Raw genomic sequence first — 22,045 nt, 5'->3', positions numbered from 1 at the left:
ATGATCAAAACATGTATGTGTTTAAATCCAGAAATGCAGCCCAAATCTTGGCCCTAGGATTAGATGATCTAATGGTCAATAATTAACCCAAAACACGGAAGGTCATAATTAAGTAGTTTTAGGTCATATTATAAGATTTGGATTTATGTCATGTTAAGATCATTTTAGGTCATGCTTTGTTAGCATGACCTAAAAATAAACTAACTATGACCTAAAAATGTCTTACGTATGACCGTGTTCTGCATTTCTGTATTTAAATCTGGTCTTCATAGATCAAAACCCTATATATATATATATAGGGTTTTGATCTATGAAGATATATATAGGGTTTTGATCTATGAAGACCAGATTTAAATACAGAAACGGCAGAACAAAGTCATACGTAGGGCATTTTTAGGTCATAGTTAGTTTATTTTTAGGTCATGCTAACAAAGCATGACCTAAAATGATCTTAATATGACATAAACCCAATCTTATAATATGACCTAAAACTACTTAATTATGACCTTCCGTGTTTTGAGTTAATTATTGACCCTTAGATCATCTAATCATAGGGCCAAGATTTGGGCTACATTTCTGGATTTAAATGCATTCTTATTTTGATCATCTCCCTATATATATATATATAGGGGTGTGTTACAGTCAGAACAGTGTTACGGTCAGAACGTCAAATCATGTACATTTTATGCACATATAATGTACCACAACTATATATATATATATATATATATATAAATATGCTGATAACCCATATTTATATATGGGTTATCAACCCATATTTATATATATATGTGATCATATCATAACCCATATTTATGGTGATAACCTAATAACTCTTATAAATATGGACGAAAAATATCATTTTATGGAACAGAATATCATTTTATGGAATAAAAGTATCATTTTATGCATGCTTGCTGAAAAAATATCATTTTATCGTGTATAAATATCATTTTTAGTAAAAATGATACTTTTGACCCATAAAATGATAGGGTTATTAGGTTATCACATAAATATGAGTTATGATATGATCGCACTCGTATATATATATATATATAATATTATATTTAAAATACAATTCGGTTATTTGGTTTTTCGGTTTTTTTTCGTCCGAAGCGATAAACCGAAATTTTTGTATTTTCAAAGTCGAATTGAACGGAAAAACCAAAAAAATCGAACCGAATTTCAAAATTCCAGTTTGAATTGGTTCGGATATTCGGTTTTTGATTTTTTTCTCACCCCTGATGAAGTACAATAATTATATGATAATTCAAGTAAAAAGGATTGAAATGTTTAGTAGTAGTAGTACTTATATTTTAGAGTATAATTCAATTGAGCTTTATGTACGGAGACAAGTCACTCACTACTAATATTCGTGCAACAACATGTCATCAATGAAGATTTTAGCTGCTAGTAGTATTTTATTCAAAGTCAATGGTTGGGACTTCATGGATACGGACATACTACTAATTTTGAACCCCTTTACTACTTTAACAATAGTTGTTTTTGAAGAAATAATTAGGGATCAGAGAAGTGTATTCTTATTGCTTAATCAAATATGTGCAGAGACTACCTCCTTTATAGGCAATGTATAATGTACATATGGTAAATATTATCAATGGAAATCTCCCTTAATTATGGATCGAGATCAATTAGAAATCAATCATAATTAATTCTATGATTTCTTTCCAACATTCCCTCTCAAGTTAAGTAATGAGATTTCCAATACTCAACTTGTATACTTCTCTGAACGATTTCGAGTTCACTGCCTTAGTCAAGATATCATCCAACTAATCTTCAGATTTCACAAATGGTAACTCAACAATCTTAGCCTCAATCTTCTCCTTGATGAAATGCCTATCTACCTCCACATGCTTAGTTCTGTCATGTTGAACTGGATTCTTAGAGATGCCGATCGCAGCTTTGTTATCACAGAACAGTCTACACGGATTTGGTACATAGAGATTAAGCTCTGTCATGAGCCTCTTCAGCCATAAAATCTCAGTGAGGCCACTCTTGATCCCACAGCCTTCAGCACTTGAGAGAGCCACCACCTTCTGCTTCTTGCTCCTCCAAGTGACAAGATTTCCTCCGACCAATGTAAAGTACCCTGCCGTGGATTTTCGATCATTTGGGTTCCCTGCCCAATCTGCAATAGTAAATCCATTAATCTCTAAGTGCCCATGTTTTTCGAACAACACTCCATGCCCAGTAGTGCCCTTCAAATACCGGACAATTCGCAGTACGGCTTCCCAATGGTCTTCTTGTGGTGAGTGCATAAACTGACTTACTACTCCCACAGCATATGCTATGTCGGGTCTAGTATGAGAGAGATAAATAAGCTTCCCCACCAGCCTCTGATATCTCCCCCTATCCGTGAGTTTTGCCCCTTCAACTATATGCAACCCCTGATTCTGTATCATTGGGGTGTCTGCCGGCTTGCAATCTACCATGCCAACTTCTGCTAGAAGATCAAGAATACACTTCCTCTGGTTGATGAAGATTCCTCTATATGATCTCAGAACCTCAATTCCTAAGAAGTATTTGAGAAGACCCAGATCCTTCATTTCAAACTCTTTGAACAAGTTCTTCCTCAATTCGCCAATCTCCTCTTCATTATCCCTGGTGATAATCATGTCGTCAACATAGACGATAAGACATGTGATTTTCCCATTCTTCTTCTTGAGGAATAGTGTGTGATCTGAGTTACTCTGCTTGTAGTCATACTTCTTCATCACTTTAGTAAATCGGCTGAACCAGGCCCTGGGAGACTGCTTAAGCCCATACAATGTCTTGGAGTTTGCATACTTCTCCAAGTCTTCTGGAGTTTAAATTGGTTTAGGCAGTTCTCCGTAGAAAAGCATTTGTTACATCGAACTGGTGAAGTGGCCAATCCCTGTTTGCTGCGACCGAGAACAATACTCTGACTATGTTGATCTTTGCTACAGGAGAGAAGGTCTCAGCATAGTTAACTCCGTACGTCTGAGTGCACCCCTTTGCTACAAGTCGCGCCTTATATCTCTCAACTGAGCCATCTGGTCTCCATTTGATAGTGAACACCCATCAACATCCCACGGCTTTGACCCCTTCTGGCTGTTTTCCCTTCACCCAGGTATTGTTTTTCATCAATGCCTTCATTTCTATAAACATGGCCTCCCTCCAGTGTTTGTACTTCATTTCTTCCTCGGCAATCTGTGGAATTTCCTCTTCCTCATAGATTGCCGCTTCAAATGCACGTGCCATTTTGCTCAGATTTCCTTGCACAAAATTCGCAACTCCATATCTACTCTTTGCTCCAATCCTCTCGGGAGAATATCGTTTTGGAGGAATACCTCAAGTACTCCGATATGGCAGAACATACTTGCCAATGTCACTATCAACAGTGTTGTTCTCCTCCTCCTCTTCTGCAGTGTTAGTATTACCTAAAGTTTTTTCTCCAGAAATTGGTACGGGGCATACCTGGGATATCGGTTGAGGTTGATCGGGAGGTGGTTGAGTAGACTCGGGTGGAGAGGCGTGTTCGGCGGCAGTGACCGCAATGGTCTCTGTTGGTTCCTCAATTAAAGGGCTTGGAGGTGACACAAACCAACTTAGACAGTCCCCATGATTAGTTTCAGGATTTTGCTCCCCCTGACTTCTAAGGTAGTGAGGGTAGAAGAACTCGGTTTCCAAGAAGTTGCAATTTATAGTGGTGACGATTTTCTTAGTATTCGGATCAAAGCATCGATAACCTTTTTGGTTTACCCCATATCCTACAAAAACACATTTAGTAGCACAAGGTGAAAATTTGGTTCTTTCATGCTTAGGAATATGGACATAGACTGTGCACCCAAAGACTTTATGTGGCATGCTAAAGGATTCAGGTATTTTGGCTTGTTGGGAGAGTATATCAAGGGGGGTTTTTTTGTTGATGATTTTGGTGGGTAGTCGATTTATGAGGTAGATGGAGGTTGCCACGGCTTCTGGCCAAAGGAAGGTTGGGACTTTGGATTCAATCATAAGGGCACGGGTTAATTCTAGAATTGTTCTGTTTTTTCTTTCGGCTACCCCATTCTGTTTAGGTCATAAGGGCACATGAAGTTTGGTGAACAAGACCTTTTTCTCTAAAAAATTCAGACATGACACTATTAACAAATTCCCTCCCATTATCAGATCGAAGGATTTTTATGGTGGTTTGAAACTAGGTTTGGATCATATTGTAAAAGAGAACAAATTTTTCGACCACTTCAGATTTATGTTTCAAGAAATAAATCCAAGTCATCCTAGTGCAATCATCAATGAAGGTAACAAAATATTTAAAACCCTTTCCCCCAATAACGGGCGCAGGACCCCAAACATCAGCATGCACAAGTTCAAACATAAATTTCATACGAGTGTCTGAAGGTTTAAAAGATTGTCTGTGGCTCTTGGCCAAAACACATGTCTCACAGGAAAAATCTCTAGGAATTGTAAAATTTGGAAACAAAAGCTGAAAATAACCATGGGAAGGAGTCTTCTGTGCCACAGCCAAGCCTCCTCTCTCGTGGATCCTTGAGCCAGCATTGCACTGCCATGTTGAGCTACCCCATCCACGTAGTAGAGTCCTTGGTTCTCAGTGCCACGCCCAACGATCTTCCTCGTCCGAATATCCTGTAAAATACAACAATTTGGGTGAATCAGAAGAGTGCAATTCAGTTCTCTTGTGACATGGCTCACTGACATCAATCTTTGAGATAAGCTTGGCACAAATAAACAATTTGATAAACGAAGACTGGGAGAAATTTCTATGATTCCGGCCCCTGCCACTTTAATTAGTTCCCTATTTGCAGTTCTAATATAAGTCTTAGTGATTTCACAAAAGTCACTAAAGTCTGTTCTTTCTGGAGTCATTGTATCTGTGGCCCCACAATAAAAAATCCATCCCCTTTTATCAATTATATCAATTTGGCCAACAATTGGGGAGATTTCGAAATTTCTAAAAGTTTTGGGCAGCTTATCACAATAAAGTAAATCAAGGGGCTTATATTTTAGGGACTGGGGTATATTCTGATATTCTAAAAAACTTGGGGGCTGATTATGTAATAAGAAAGGATTATTAGGATTTGATCGAAGATCAAACCCTTTACCTCCTGTCATTGCGCCTCCACTCCAATTCTGACTCTCCGTCGCTCCGGTCCGTTCAACAAAATTTCTGACCCGAATCTCGCTCCCACCGCTGCCGCCGCCACCACCGCCGCCGATTTCTGGTTTGGGAGGGTGATTTAGCTGGTTCCCTCCTCCATTCGCCCCTTCTCTGTTCTGATTTGGGGAATTCTTCGATGGCTATTTTCAGCGATTCCGACGGCGGCGAGCTTCCTTTGGGCTCGTGCCTTCTGCTTTTCGTCCCACCATTCTGGGTATCCCACCCGGAGGAAGCAGGTCTCCCTCGTGTGCTTGTTCTTCCCACAGTGGGAACACCACAGCTTGCTTTTGTCCGGCTTCCCTCCGGCGGTTTGATACATGGATCCGGCAGGTGGCGGTCGTTGCGGGCCTCCTCGGTTGTTCGGTCGATCTCTCTGTGCCCCGAATCCGTAGCCTATTTCCCCCGATGCATCGGTGCTTCCCACGCTAGTGGAGTGGATGTCGGTGGCATGATTCTCTGTCGAGCCACCTCCTTCTTCACCCATCCGTAGGCTTCTTCGACTGAGGGGTATGGCTATTGCTTGAGGATCTCCCGACGGATGTGGTCATACTCTTGATTTAATCCCGTGAGAAACTTGATGAGTCGCTTCTCACTTGCGTGCTGCCGATACTGCCCGATCCCCTTATCACAACACGTTACGGGTTGTTTTTGACTTCGATCAATGTTTACCCACAATCCGTGGATTTGATAGTAATACGTCTCAAGGTCAAAGTTTCCTTGTCTAATTGATACTCCCTCCGTCCAGCAATAGAAGTCCCATTTCTAAAGGGCACGGGTTTTAAGAAAGGGTTGGAGTGTGTAATAAATGGTGTGTGATAGTGGAATTTAGGGCCCACAAATTTATAAATTTAGCTTTTATACATCAAGTTCTGATTTTATTTCTGATTTTAAATCCAAATTTGGAGAATTGAATGCAACAATTCACGCTAAATTTGCTCACATATCTACACAATTAAATGAAATTCACTGTAATTGCTCAACACAAATCAATCTGGAGGATTAAATGCCAAGAACAAAATTTCAAGAACAGAGAACAAAATTTCAAGAACATAATTGCAAAATTTCAAGAACAAATTTCAAGAACAAAATTTCAATCTGAAACAAACTTTGCAAAATTTCAAGAACAAAATTGCTAAATTTCAAGAACAAACGCCAAGAACAAAATTTCAAAAACAAAAACTTCAATCTGGATGAATCAAAACAGCACTGAATTAAAATCAGAGAGCAAAAAGAGATGAGAGGCCATAAGAAAAAAATTTCAAGAACAAACTTTGCAAAATTAAAAGGAAGCAGAGCCCTCTTCGTGATTTTCACTACTCACATTCTGGAGTCCCCCACACCCACAGCTGGAATGGGTTTGGGTAGGAGACAGTGAGGTCGGCGGAGGCGGCCGACGATTAGGGGCTAGGGTTCCCGAGAGTGGGGAGGAGGTGGAGGAGGAGGAGGAGGCGGCGGCTGGAAGGCCTTTTGTCGGAGGAGGAGGAGGAGGCGGCGGCGGCGGTTGGAAGGCCATTTGTCGGAGGAGGAGGAGGAGGCGGCGGCAGCGGTCGGAAGGCCTTTTGTCGGAGGAGGCGGCGGAGGCGGCGGCGGCGTGTGGAAGGCCTTTTGTCGGAGGGGGAGGAGGAGGAGGCGGCGGCGGCGGGTTGGAAGGCCATTTGTCGGAGGAGGAGGAGGAGGAGGCGGTGGTGGCGCAGCGGTCGGAAGGCCTTTTGTCGGAGGCGGCGGCGGCGGCGGTTGGAAGGCCTTTTGTCGGAGGAGGAGGAGGCGGCGGCGGCAGTGAATTAGGGTTCCTAGGGATTGAGAGGGGGAGGGGAAGGGGGAGAGTTAGACGGGTGGGGGTGGGAGGGGTGTTTTTTTTATGGTAGAGATGTAAATAAGTGAGAAGTGGGAGGGTAATTAAAATGTCCAAATATAGTAAGTAGAACCGGGACTCCTATTGCCGGACGGACAAAAACGGAAAAAGGAGACTTCTATTGCTGGACGGAGGGAGTATTATTTCTGCTAAGGTGAACACATACGTTTTTGTTCTCGCTAACTTAGTGAAGGTAATACTATTAGGCGCAATGGATTTCATTGATTTTGATTTTGACTGTGTGGAATTTCGCATTGCAGCCAACTAAGGAAACGCTGATTGTAGTAGGTGGCGGAGCTGCCGGCATTTATGGAGCCATAAGAGCGAAAACTGTTGCGCCTGACCTCAATGTTGTTGTTATTGAGAAAGGAAAGCCGTTATCGAAGGTTTTGTTTCTGCGCTTTTTGTTTACAGAAGTTTATTTTGTTGTTGTTGTTTGAGGAGTCACAAATTTTTTGTTTATTTGTGCATTTTGGAATGGAATTGTGTGTTTTTTAGGTTAAGATTTCTGGTGGTGGTCGATGTAATGTGACAAATGGACATCACACTGATAATGTGGTAAGGACTCTTGTCTTTCTTATACATTGAAATTTCAGTAGACAACAGCACAACGGGTGAAAGTTGAAACCGCATATTTGACTATGAAATTTGCAATATTCGTGCCAGTCCTTTTTACTGGTTGTTTCAATGACGAGATGCTTAAAACTGTGATTCACCTTATGAGGCGTAATAATAACTGTTGAGTTATTGTGCTTTTAGTTTGTTCTCCTTTCCTAATACATGTTCTGTGTCTGAAGTTCATGCTTGGAATTCCTAGCTCAGGGCAGCTGTAGTAGAGTACGGATATATTGTTCTTCTCTTTCAGAACCATCACAAGCTAGCTATTAGTTGGCAAAATCCAAAATGGTCATACTTAGATGGCAATGTATAAGCTGCTAGCTAATATTTCAACATTTGGAATTATTTTGACTTTCGTTGGATAGAAATGGCTTTTTCTGAGTCACTGTGAAAACCTATAAAAGTTTGTTTTTGTGTTAGTATGTTTGGACCGTCTCAAGTGTTATTGCTAACAGTTGACATAGGTTTTGGCAGGATACTATCCTAGAGGCAATAAAGAATTGCGAGGGTCATTTTTCAAGGTGCATGGCCCAATTGATACCATGTCATGGTTTTCAGATTGTGGAGTTGAACTGAAGGCAATCTCAAACTTCCAATTCTCATAACTAAGTTTTTTATTCTAGATTAGGAATATCTCTCCCATATAGGCGTCTTATGGGTTGGATTTTATATTTTTCTTCAGACTGAACCTGACGGAAGAGTATTTCCAGTCACTGACAGCTCATCAACTATTATAGATTGCCTAATATCTGAAGCGAGGAAGAGAGGGGGTAGGTATTCTGGGCCTCTGGCTAATGTTTGCTAATCTTTTACTGGGATATGTTTTATGTCTTAATTCAAATGATATTGTTTACTTATAATATTGAAAATAATTGTCTACTAATGCTATTGAAAATGGTGCTCGAATGCCTGAGTGCATAGCATATGCTTTTCCCCTGAGTGTAATATGACTGAACTTGATGCTATCTGCTTCTTTCTATCAGTTGTTCTGGAGACTGGTAAAACTGTTACCAGTGTTTCAGCAATTTCTGGTTGCAAATTCTCTGTCAAAGTAGAAAAACGCACAGTTGGTTATGTTGAGCATGCTGAAGCAAATTTCTTGATGATTGCTAGTGGTAGTAGTGAGCAGGTTGCATCCACTTTCAGCTGTTATGCTCATTGTTCTTCCCCTTCTGCTCCATGTTACTCATCTTAACTTGTATTCATACCGTGTCAGGGATACAAACTTGCTGCACAGCTTGGTCATTCTATTGTGAAACCTGTACCCAGTCTATTCACTTTCAAGATTGATGATTTTCAGTTAGTAGAATTGTCTGGGGTAATTCTCATGCTTATGGATAAGCCTCTGATTATCTTCAGAATTGGGAATATACATTATTTGCTTGTTTGCAGCTTAGAGTTCTTAAAGAAGCAAAACTAATTCTGATTCATAAATTGTCTTCAGGTTAAGGCTAGACATGTTTTAAAGTTCGTCACTTTCCAAATGTGATCCCACCTGTTCAAAGAGCATCATTATAGCTTCTCATTCACAGTATAAAAGGAACTTTGTACTTTTGTTAATTGCATCTCAAACTCGTCCCCCCAACCTTTCGAGTATCCACTTTATTAAGCTTGCATTCATAGTTTCGAATCACTTAACTGGATTACGTTATATGCTCTTTTCAATTATAAGGATTCTAACTGAATCTCCTGTGCCCATGTAATTGCTATCCTTTTTTTTCTTCAGAAAATGATTTATTCTAATTTTTCTCTAATAGTACTTCATAACTCGTTCAATAGACTAACTAAATTTTCAATACATATCTTTCTATTTCTCTTAGTGGTAACTGTATTCGTCTTCTATTTCTCCTCCTGATTCTCAGGTTACCTTCCCTAAGGTGAGAGCACAATTGAAGCTGGCAACTGTTCAAAAGAGCATACCCGCACACACACAGGCAAGAATTTTGTCGGCAGCTATTTAAAATATAAGTGGGATAGAAACTGATCTTGATTTTCTAACAAAAGGTTGGGCCACTGTTGGTAACACACTGGGGCTTTAGTGGCCCAGTAATTCTCCGATTGTCTGCCTGGGGAGCTCGTGAGCTCTCAGATTCTGATTATAAAGGTAAAAAGTACTTTGTTCTTTTTCCTTTCCGTATGTTCCAGAATATTCTAAATGGTTTAATGACACTCATCCAGGAACACTTCATCTGGATTTTGTTCCTGATTTTAATGTAGAAGATCTGAAGTCACTTCTTATTGCACACAAAAATAAGTTTGCGGTAATTATTATGACCTAAGGCCTTCTCTTATATACTTTATTTTGTTTCTAAGTTATGTTTCTTATCTATTTAGACTTGGGGGTTATGGATTATCCTATAGAAGGCACACATATCATATTATTGATCTCATATAAGTCATCTCCACCATAAAACAAAGTGATAATATACGAGTATACAACACCGGTAATCAAGATATTTACTGTATCACAAAAGCAAACTCCAGGTTTTCCACCGAATATAATTTATTTCAGGAAGCATTGACTGTGTTTATAGTGACTGTTAAAGTCCATCAGCTGCTCGAATAATTTCCTGTATCTAATTATTTTCTTGTCTAATTTGCAGAAACAAAAGGTTGCCAATTCATTTCCTTCAGAACTTGGCCTTGTGAAGAGATTCTGGAGATGTATTCTAGAACGTGAGGTTGAGTGGCTATCCCACTGAAACATGATATCTTGTTGTTTCCTTTGTTGGCTATACTTTTTAGTGGTGGTGTGGCGATTGACCTTTGTTTGCTTGCTCTGAAAGGGTTTGGACGGGGATCTTTTATGGGCATACATATCCAACAACTCTTTAATCTCAATTACTTCTCATCTGAAAAACTGTTCCTTCAGTGTGAAAGGAAAGGTATACTATAACTTTAGCTTTTATGATCATTTCTTCATTTCTATATGTATTCAGTGAATTTGTACTCGACATATAATGTAGGGTCAATTTAAGGATGAATTTGTCACTGCTGGAGGTGTTCCATTGTCTGAGGTGCTATATTTGTCTCTCTTCTTTGTGAATCTCTGCGCTTCAAGTGTCTTCAGCTGTATATATTGCTGTGGATGTATCATGTATGTGACTGTGGATCTTTTTCTTTCCTGAAACGGTGAAACCGGGCTCTTTTCAGATATCTCTGAACACCATGGAGAGCCGAATCCAGCCACATCTATTCTTTGCTGGGGAGGTATTATTGCTTTAGATGGCATCAAATTGGTAGCATTTTATGAGAGAACTGGACATGAAAACTAGATCCTTGTATTTTGTCATGTTCGAATATTTTTTTTGCTTATGAGACCTATACCTTGTAGGTATTAAATATTGACGGAATAACTGGTGGCTTCAATTTCCAGGTACCTGATCATATTTCTTTTGCACGGAGTTCTTCTCTTTTAGGCCTTGTGTACGTAGAGGAGTTTTTAATTTGGTGAATTGATTGTTTATAGGATTTTGAGGTTTGATATTATAAATAGTACTACTAATAATTAATGGATTCCATCTTTTACTTTCATGCATTAAGGAGAAAGTGGATTGATCATACCCCACCATTTTAGGTGTGATGCATATGTTTCATTTAATTACTCCATACCACATTAATTATGAGTCCCGCATTATCCACCCTTTTAATAGTGTTTTATACTAAAACACTAGATATAGGGGGTGCGTTAAAATGATAACACCTCTTAAAATAACACCATACCACCATTCCTAGCCAATCATTTGTACACGTGGACGAATAATAAGCTGCCATGTGGCAATAAAAAAAAGCTCATGTGTAAAAATCTCAGCCAGCAATATACAACACTGTATACAACAATTTTTTCTCGACCAGCAATATCCAACACGCTATACAACAATCTATAGATTGTTGTGTAGCATTTATAATATTGATGTGTAGCGTTTATAATATTGCTGGATATGTAGTGTCACGGTGTCACTTTAAGAGGTGTTGTCATTTTAACACAAACACTGGATATAGATAGATAATTTCTTAATCGACTCTTTTAATAACAAGAAAATATCGGTTATAGTTGGATAATTTCTAAATCCGCCCTCGGTACATTTGTATCAACTATAGTGAACAATAGTGTATGGTATTGGAAGGTAAATAATGTATGACTTGTATTGCACTAGATATACCATCAAACATGTATTTGAGGTTTGAGGTAGAAGAACTATTTTGTTCAGTAGAGTAATGAATAGCTTGCTTTGTGAAATGTGCGTGTTAGTGTTACTTCTGTTATTACTGAATATTCTGTAATCTTTTTTTGGGGTAATGTGTAATACATTATTACAGAATCTCTTCTACAGCAGTTTTACCTTCTAAAAATTAAGGAGTATGACATACGTTTTGTGGCTTTGTTCGCAAAGATTACCCTACTTTTAGAGCCAACAAAAGAGCTGCTTCTGCTTGAATGAATATTTCTTGACATTCATGTTTTCTCTCTGTAGGACTTGCAAATTGAGTTAATCATAGTTGGAAATAACATAGCTGACACAAAATATTATGGTTTTTAAAGTATGAAAGTAGTCAAATTGTTTTCAATTACTCAAGACTTCTAATAATTTGATTATCTCTTTTGGCGATGGTATAAGTACTTAAATATTAATTATTTTGTTTGGCTTGATGCAATATTGTTGTTTCTTGTCGCCGTGTCGCTGCCCCTTCGTCATGTTTTATGCAATCTTGCTGTTTCTTGTTGCAGAACGCTTGGTCGGGTGGATACATAGCTGGAACAAGCATCGGTAACCTGGCGACAGCTTCTAGTCTGGAGGAAGAAACTGTCTGAAAAGAAAAGGATTTAAAAAAAGAAAGAAAAAACGCTCGCTTGCATGATTGCATCATGTGGATCTAAGGGTTTGCCTTTTATGCAGATACCACAGATTTTTCCAGAAGAACATGGGAGGCCACATGATTGAGGATCTCTGTGGGTACATCTCACTCTAACGTGGTATGTTTTGATGTGATGAAATTAAAATCTGGCTCTTGTCAGATAATAGAGTAGTGATTAAATTATCTACCTTTTGGCTTGTTTGTAGTTGGACAATCTAACCTATAATGTTTCACTTTCTTTTTTATTGTTGCATATCTTACAATTTTAACACGAGGAACAAATGTGAAAAATGACTCTATTGAGAGTAGTTCATGTGCAAAACTAGAATTTGGTGAAAGTTGGTGCATTTAGGCACAATTAGGTCTTGTTTTGTACTCCAATATAACGCCTAGATAACATACATAATTATTCATATTGCTAGGGTTGGCTGATTAATGTGATCTTCAATTTTATAAATGTGGAAGTGAACTGCACATAAGATTTTTTTGTATTATTCTTTTTAAATGAAATTAGAAAATAGACAAATATTTATCGAATAAAAAAACTATACGAACTTGAAATTTGATTTTGTGAGTCTGTGACCAAGCCCAATTTAAGCCGAATATCTAAATAAATCAATGTACATTGTACAATATAACTTCGTAAATGCCTCAATGACTAAAAACAAAATAGACATAGTTGTGATATTTATATACCGAATTTTTTCCCCCAGATTACAATTTGAAGTCACAATTTGAGTTAAATTTTACTACTTTCTTCCACATCGTCGTCCAATCCATTTAATAACTTTGATGGAAGCTCACAGTCTATTTTAAATTTTTAATACTATAATTTTGATAAATACTAGTAGTATTAGGGTTAGGTTGAGATTATTTAGCTAAATTGAAAAATGAGATGCAATATGGGCCACTAATCCACAAGATTAACAAAATGTCAACAAATACCACATTATGTCAACAAGGGGGTATAATTGTCTTTTCATTAAATTGTGTTTAAAATCATTTTCTAAAATATCTCTAAAACTCTAGCCGCAAAGTCTTCAACATTCAAATCTTCACATCTTCAAATCTTCAAATCTTCAACATTCAAATCTTCACATCTTCAAATCTTCAAATCTTCAACATTCAAATCTTCAAATCTCCAAATCTTCAAATCTTCAACATTCATATCTTCAAATCTTCAACATTCAAATCTTCAAATCTTCAACATTCAATAAAATAACACTTATAATTCACATATCAATACCGAGAATATCGAATGTCAACAACTCGTATTAAAATGTCAACAACTAACAAATAACACTTATTCTCACCATCACCCACAGCTCCATCTCATCCACAACTCCCACACCTTCCACAACATGACTCTCCACATCTTTCTCCACCACCAATCACACTATTTCTATTCAATTTTTATAGTAAACAAACACTTCATTTATTGCTCAACATATGAACACAACAATCACTTATTATCTCTTTGCATCATCAACAATCATATACCACAAAAGTAGATTCTCTTTGCATATGTCAATAACTAAAAAATAACACTTATAATTCACATATCAATACCGTGAATATCAAATGTCAACAACTCGTATTAGAATGTCAACAACTAACAAAATAACACTTATAATTCACATATCAATAGCGAGAATATCGAATGTCAACAACTCGCATTAAAATGTCAACAACTAACAAATAACACTTATAATTCACATATCAATACCGAGAATATCGAATGTCAACAACTCGTATTAAAATGTCAACAACTAAAAAATAATACTTATAATTCACATATCAACTACGATGTCAACAACAAACATTATTCATGTCAACTACGATGTCAACAGCAAACATTATTCATGTCAACAACAAACGTTATTTATGTCAACTATTGTGTCAACAACAACATTTTACAAATAATTAATGTCAATAACAAATATTTTCATGTCAACGACCTATTTTATTTATGTCAACAACAACGTTTTATATATAATTCATGTCAACAACAATGTTTTATATATAATTTATGTCAACAATATTTTTCATAAAATTTATGCCAACGACCTATATAATTTATGTCAACAACAAACGTTATTATATCAACATCTCATATTAAAATGTCAACAACTAACAAATAGCACTTATAATTCACATATCAATAGGCAGAATATCAAATGTCAACAACTCGTATTAAAATAACAGTCTTTCTGCTCGTACACGTATTCCTGCACCAATTTATTCAGCAGCATCACAAAGATCGAGTGATTCAGCAGGAATTTCTTCAAAATAACAGCAGGAATTTTCAGCTCTAAACTAAAATTTGAAAAACATTGCTATTTATTAGAACTTTCGATGGTTGAGAATCGGAGAAGCAACTGAAAAGGGGAAAAATTCCTAATTCACTGGTTAGGAGTATCTAAGATCATAACCACACAAGCAATAATTTCATCGATCGATTGAAAATGCTCAAACACAAAATCAAAATAAAAAATGAGGAATCATGTGGATGCAAAATTAAACATGAACTCCACATTTGAAATCAATTTCGGCTGGAGAACGTCACCTTATCGCCGGTGGTGGCGGCTTCCTTCTTCGACGCCGTAAATGAACTCTTATCTTTTCTCTTATCCTGATTAATTTGCTGTTGCCTACTCTATAGACTGCAGAAACAATATCAATAAACACAAAAAAAAATTAAGATGATCAATATAGATATATGTGATTCGGATTAGTAGATCGCGAATTTAAAAAGTGATTGTTTGATTAAAAGTGAAGTAAACTGTACCTGTACATGAAGATATCGTGGCCAGGGATGAGGCGGCTGTTGCAGAAGGAGCAAACCCTCAGAAAACTAGCATAGATTTCCTTGGTGGAATGAGCAGGAGCCAATTCAACAGCCTTGAACTTCTTACTCTCTACTTCCTGAACACATCCAGCTTCGTCTTGAACTGAATCATCGATGACTTTCTCACACTGAAAAGCATCTTCTTCGAATCCGTGCTCTCTCCTCTGAAAGCCTCCCTTCTCCTATGCGTCGTCAGCAGTTGCACCATCCAGATTTAGATCTCATCAATTGATTCACAATCGATCAATCCAGATTTAGATTTTATCGATCCAGATCTAGAATCGATCAATTGATCCAATCGAAATGTTTGATCGATTGATTTAGAAGATTGAGATTTAGATTTGATGAATTGATCCAAACGAAATGATCGAGGTATAGATATGATCGATTGATTCAGAAGAAGATTGAGATTTAGATATTTGATGAATTGATTGGAGATTTACCTTCTGCTGGAAGGTGATGATAGGGTTGCCGGCGGCATCGAGCAAGACGCGGCGGTCGTGGAGGCTGAAGACTTTGCCTCTGATCTTCGAGCGCGGACTGCAGCTCCAACAATCCACCGACGAGATCTAATTTCTTGTCCTTGACGAGGCGACAGAGCTCTCAAGTGGACTAATCGACCACCGCCACAGAGGCGTAGCAGAGGCAGTGGCTAACGGTGGTGGCTCCGGTGGCGGAGGGCGGTGCGGAGCGAAATTTGTTGAAGATTGAGGCGACAGCGAGCTTCTGGAGCGAAATTTGTCGAAGATTGGATCCAAATTCCGTCGATTCCACCTCCGTCTTCCCCGCCCCGTTGACCGGCGCCGGATCCTCCTCCTCTCTAGCGCATCACACGGTGCGCCGACTGTTTTGATCTCCCTCCCTGAGAAGGCTCAGATCCAGGCCACGCCGGCGGTGGTGTTAACGGCGAACATGTGCTCATCGTGTGGGAAGAAGGTCGGGTTGCCCTTGTCCATCTACATTGATCAGAATTGATCGATTCAGTGAGATTTGGATTCTGATTTTGATTTGATTTTGATTTTGATTCTAGAGAGAGTACCTTTTTGGATTTGGGGAGGTGGAGAGTGAGCGGCGTTTCTCGGCTTCTGGAGGCAGGTTTTGAAATCAAATTATCATTATGCCCTTTCATAATAAATTAATTTAAAATTATTTTTATGTGGCAAAATCTGGACCACTCATTTAATAAAAATGAGCGACTGATATTGTATCTCATTTCTCAATTAGCATAAAAAATCTTAATTGATCCCGATACAGTTGTACTATATATATTTCATGATTCTTAAAAATAAACACAATTTCAGCGCCGCTCACTTTTCTTCCAAATATCTTTTCTTTCACACTTTGCTAAATCAACAAGGATTTAGACTTAAATAAAATATTCCAAAATCTTCAAAAGAAGTGTGCGTTTATTAAATAGGAGTACTACAAATGTAAAGAACTTTCCAACTTTTCTAAACCGACAAAACTTAAATGCAATATTCCAAAAATGTGGTTTGTATTTTTTAAATAGTATAAATGCAAAGACGCACTTGCCTGTTACAAAATTTAATTATTTTGTTGAATTAGTGACTAAAGACAATCCTTCACTTCAGTTTGCATTTTGATGTACTATTGTAGAATCTTAGCACAAATAATATATCAAATGTCCAACTCATTAAAACTGTCAGAGTCCAATCTTCGATTTTTCAAATTAAGTAGTCAAATTCAATAATTTATTTGAAATTAAGAATTAGCATATTTTCTACGGGACTAAGGATACTCACCTAAATTTCAATACCAACTTAATAAGAAAAATGAGAATGACAATGGGAAAATAAAGCTAAAAGGAGCCAGAAAAGTAGGTTAAGTCAAAGTTATATTATTCCCACAACAATCATACAATACCATAAAAAGAAGTGGTCATCGTCAATAACTATTCTTCATATGACAAAAAAGTAACGTTAAGCGTCCAAATTTGAGAAGATAATGATAACTAGTGACGACAATATCAATATCTGACCTCAATAATATTTATAGTCTATTGCAATTATAAGTTATAACTTTCGTTGATCAGACATAATTTCACCTCCTGATATGTTATTCGATCAGACGTTATTTAGAGATAATGCCATTTTAACCGTGGCACGAGTCTTGCTTTTTTTATAACAAAACTAGTTTTGAATAATTGTAGATCAGTCCCAAATAAGTTACTACGAAGGAGTATGAAATTACTAACTTACTTCACTATACAGTTAAATCGGGACACTCGCTATAATGAATGAGTAATCACTGCACCATATTTTAGATTGGGAGTCACTATAATTTAAATAAATAAATGATAAAATCCCACTAACTACACTATCTCTAATTAATGGAGTATTATTAAACTGGGACGCTTTACTAGAATAAAAGAATAATAAATAATACTGTACTACTAACTACACTATACTTAGAGCATCCCCATCCGTGCTCTTAGCAAAGAGCACGGAAGTGGGCCCGGACCCACTTTTACTGCTTGTCCTTAGCTAAGAGCACAACACCCACATCCGTGCTCTTAGCTAAGGACAAGCTCAAGGGTCCCACCATTCTATTATTCAATTTAAATAAAAACATTTCCACAATATTAAAATGCATTAAAATATCCGAAATACTATTACAAATTACAAAATAATTAAAAGTTACATAATTAAAATCCTAAAAATTAAAAATTACACAAATAAAATCCTAAAAATTAAAAATTACACTACTCGTTGCCGAATTTCGCCCAAATGTGATTGATTAGATCTTTTTGTAGCTCAGTGTGGGCTCTTGTATCGCGCATTGTGTGTCTTCTTTCCATCCTCTCGTTCACCGTCGTATGCACACCTCGGCGTGGGGGAGACCTCGCGGTTGAGCTTCCGGCTTCATCCTCGTCGTAAAAGTTACCCGCCATCGGTCCTTCGTCAGCTATAATCATGTTGTGCAAGATAATACACGTGTACATGATGTCGGCGATATTCTTAACGTACCAAAGCCGAGAAGGGGACTTCACAATGTTGAATCGGCCTTGAAGGACACCAAAAGCTCTTTCGACGTCTTTCCGAGCAGACTCTTGACGCTGCGCAAAAAGAATCCGTCTTTGCTCTTGTGGATTGCTGAACAACTTCACGAAAGTCGACCACCTTGGGTAGATACCATCGGCGAGATAGTAACCCATGTAGTATGCATTTCCGTTGACGGTGAAGTCGATCGCCGGTGCTACACCATTCAAAACATCATTGAAGAGTGGTGAAGAATATAGCACGTTCAAGTCGTTGTTGGATCCGGCAACACCGAAATATGCATGCCAAATCCATAGGCGGTAGTCGGCGACCGCTTCAAGGATAAGCGTTGGGCCGCCACCTTTGTGGCCGCTTAAGTGTTGCCCCCTCCAAGCAGTCGGGCAATTCTTCCACTTCCAATGCATGCAGTCAATGCTGCCTAGCATACCGGGAAAACAGTGGACTATTTCGTGAAGACGAAGCAACCGTTGACAATCGTCGGTGGTGGGTGCCCGAAGGAATTCCTCGCCGAAAGCAGAAACGAACGCCGTCGCAAAAATTCTTGAGGCATAGGATTCCAGTTGACTCACCGACATGCAAATACTCGTCGAAGAGGTCATCCGTTTGCCCAGTAGCAAGTTGTCGGATGGCACAAGTACACTTTTGCAACGCCGTGAGACTTTGCCGACCGGTTGCGTCTGCACCTTCTTGAAAATATTCAACGCGGGTGGACAATGTGTTGACAATACGCATAAACAACCGTTTTGACATGCGAAAACGGCGCCGAAAGTAATCTTCTGGATACCGCGGCTGGTCGGAAAAATAGTCGGCAACGAGCCTTTCATGGGCTCCCTCTCGATCACGAGGGATGTAGCGACGTTTTGCTCTAGTTGGTTGAGGAGGAGGGGCGGGGGTATTGGCGGCGACATAGGCTTCATAGGCGGCATGATATTGTTCATAATATTCTTGTTCTTCGCGCTCCACTTCCGCAATGAGATTGGTGAAATCCATTTTTGAATTTTTGAGAGAGAGTTTGGGTGAGAGAGGAAGATGTAGATGATTAGTATGAAAAAGTATGAATGAGAGATAATTTGATGTGAAAAGTGGATGATGAATGTGTGTATTTATAGATGATTTTGGGATTAAAAAAAAAAATGACAAAAATCCAAAAAAACGTCTATAACGGCTCTATTTTTTTGGGAATCCAAAAATATTATTTTTTTTATTTTTTGGTATTATTTTGAATTATTTATGCATTTTTTAAAAAATCAAAATAAAAATCGAATTTGCCAACGTTAATGCCGTTGGCCAATCAGAGCGTGCCACGTATGGCTGCTCGGCGGCACGGACGGACGAGCTCCATCGGCGGACGGACGAGCTCGTGCTCAGCGGCACGGACGGACGGACGGCAAATTTCAACCGCTGCGGATGCTCTTACGTGTATCTGCATAAAATAATATTACATATTTTATCTGAGCATCATCCGTGCGCATTAATCGAGCAAGTGGCTCACACAATGTACGAAGAATAGATATGGAGTACTCCCACGTCTCCCAAATATTAATAAAATATAACTAAGAATGAGTTAGTGGAATACGTGGTCCACTACTAAAAATGATAAAAAGTGAAATGTAATAAATTTTATGGGACGGACGAAAATGAAAAAATGAGACAAACTTTCAGGACAAATGGAATAATATGTTTGAGGAGATATGATGATCGGAGGTCACCAATAATGTTTGAGGAGACGAAGATAGTGGTGTGACTCTTTGTCAACACCTCTGAACACTTATTGATCGATAACAAACTAAAGAGTCATGGATTTTTAGGAGATGGTCATAAAAAAATATAACAATGAAATGATACATGACATGACACTCAATCAAGATAACAACCATCTTCGCAAGCACTTGGATCGAGTTTAGAAAGATATCCCTGAATTCGCCGGCTACGTTAACAACTTGCAAATTGTATGATTGAGCGACTCAAACTGTGATGATATTTGGAAAGATGCTCTCAAAGTCTTTTTATATGGATGAGGGAAAACATTTCAAGTATGAGAAGGTGTAAAAACTTGTTCAATACCAATAATAGTTTTGGACCGAATAGAACAATGATTTCTGCTTCTGGTCAATACTCAACTAGTCGGGACGTCAATATCGTGTTAATTTCAATCGAGATGGATGAAAGTTTTCACATAGAGCATACGCTAAGTGAGATTCGTCTAATGGACCATAAGTCAGCGAAGTGGAAGACGAATATGAATGCTATGTCGAAGGTGAGTAGTGAAGCCCGTTGTGGGAAGGAAATTTTCGGACTTAGCCAAAAGAATGGGTAAAATGGGTAAAACAATGGATATGCAACATTTACTACAAAAGCATTGTTCAAGGATACTTTGAAGATGTTCGAGACCTAACGACAAAAGCACGAAGTAATTGTCGAGCAACTTCGACACTTATGTGTTAATTTTACTTAGATTTTGTATTTCGAATTATATACTCTAGTGTCTCAGTCATGTAAAATTTTGGTGTTCGAATTACGTAAGAGCATCCGCAATGGGGCGGACTATGCGACGGACGATGTCCGTCGCATAGTTCGCCATTGCAGCACCCCTCCCTAAGCCCACTCCTCAGTCCGCAGACTATGCACACATTTTTGCATAGTCCGGCCTATAGTCCCCCCCCTGCAATGAGGCGGACTATAGGCCGGACTATGCACACATTTTTCATTTTTTTTGGTATTTTCTTCTATATATATCACCAATATTTTTACTTCATTTCACACCTTTCACTCCGCTCTCTATCCCATCTCAATTTCTCTCTAAATTCAATAATGAATTCCGACAATTTTCATATTTGAAAGCATAAAATATAAAAAATAAAAAATAAATACTGACAATAGGATATGCCTTTAATTTGTGGTGTTTTTATAAATTTATTCTTGCTAATTGATATATTTGCAAACATAAAAAATATGATTAATGAATTTTTATAGTGTTTAAGTATTCAAATAATAAATAAAATGCTTAGGCCGGGGTTTGGTGCGAGCTATAGTCCGCCCTATTGCATATGAAAGGAGCGGAGGATAAAATGCTAATGTGGCCGTGCATAGGACGGGGCTTACTGCGTCGTATAGTCCGTCCTATTGTAAATGCCCTAACATATGGATTTCTAGATATTTATTATTAGAATGTTAATAATTTTTGAAATTATATAGTAGTTGTATAAATTTTGGACCATGAATAAAAGTTTCGCTAAGTCAGTGGTTACAGTTTGTGAAAAAAGTTTAAAATGATAGAAAAAATTGACTGATTTTTTGTGGTTGAATGTTATATGACATGCTTAAAACAGCGGTCTAGATTATCGGATTTGAATTCCCTGCTATTACTCCAAACAAAGCAGGGCTGTTACATACAACCATTTCCATAATAATAAATTATAATATTAAAATAATATATAAAATATTAATTTTATATAATTTTAAAAAATTTAATGTGTGTAACAGCAGCCCTGCTGTACTTGGAGCCACGGGATCCATATCCCTAAATATCTGATGAAATAATAATAATAGTATGATTGAGCGAGTATATCCTAAACAAAAATTCATCGTCACAATAAAAGCGGAAAAAGGAAAGGATAATGACCCATCCATTTTATTTAAATAAATTGGAACTCCACAATACTCATGTATAGGCTTTGTGAAGTAGTACA

The 22,045-nt window shown here is 37.9% G+C and overlaps 1 protein-coding gene across 1 annotated transcript; it reads left to right on the top strand.

The window, feature by feature from the left end:
• The first annotated feature begins 6,395 nt into the window (after nt 1-6,395).
• LOC125189450 (uncharacterized protein YtfP-like) lies at nt 6,396-12,741 on the top strand. Its single transcript, XM_048086726.1, has 18 exons — nt 6,396-6,464; nt 6,508-6,984; nt 7,084-7,206; nt 7,274-7,399; nt 7,512-7,571; nt 8,096-8,209; nt 8,314-8,401; nt 8,615-8,760; nt 8,848-8,949; nt 9,494-9,565; nt 9,636-9,735; nt 9,810-9,892; nt 10,235-10,312; nt 10,418-10,516; nt 10,598-10,648; nt 10,785-10,841; nt 10,966-11,007; nt 12,361-12,741. Exons 1-18 carry the CDS (start codon nt 6,396-6,398, stop codon nt 12,442-12,444), a joined length of 1,971 nt encoding a protein of 656 aa, XP_047942683.1. The 3' UTR covers nt 12,445-12,741.
• Nucleotides 12,742-22,045: the final 9,304 nt, after the last annotated feature.

Source organism: Salvia hispanica, chromosome 5, assembly GCF_023119035.1.
Source record: "Salvia hispanica cultivar TCC Black 2014 chromosome 5, UniMelb_Shisp_WGS_1.0, whole genome shotgun sequence".
NCBI classification, from domain to species: Eukaryota; Viridiplantae; Streptophyta; class Magnoliopsida; order Lamiales; family Lamiaceae; genus Salvia; species Salvia hispanica.
This window is presented reverse-complemented; position numbering and strand designations above follow the sequence as displayed.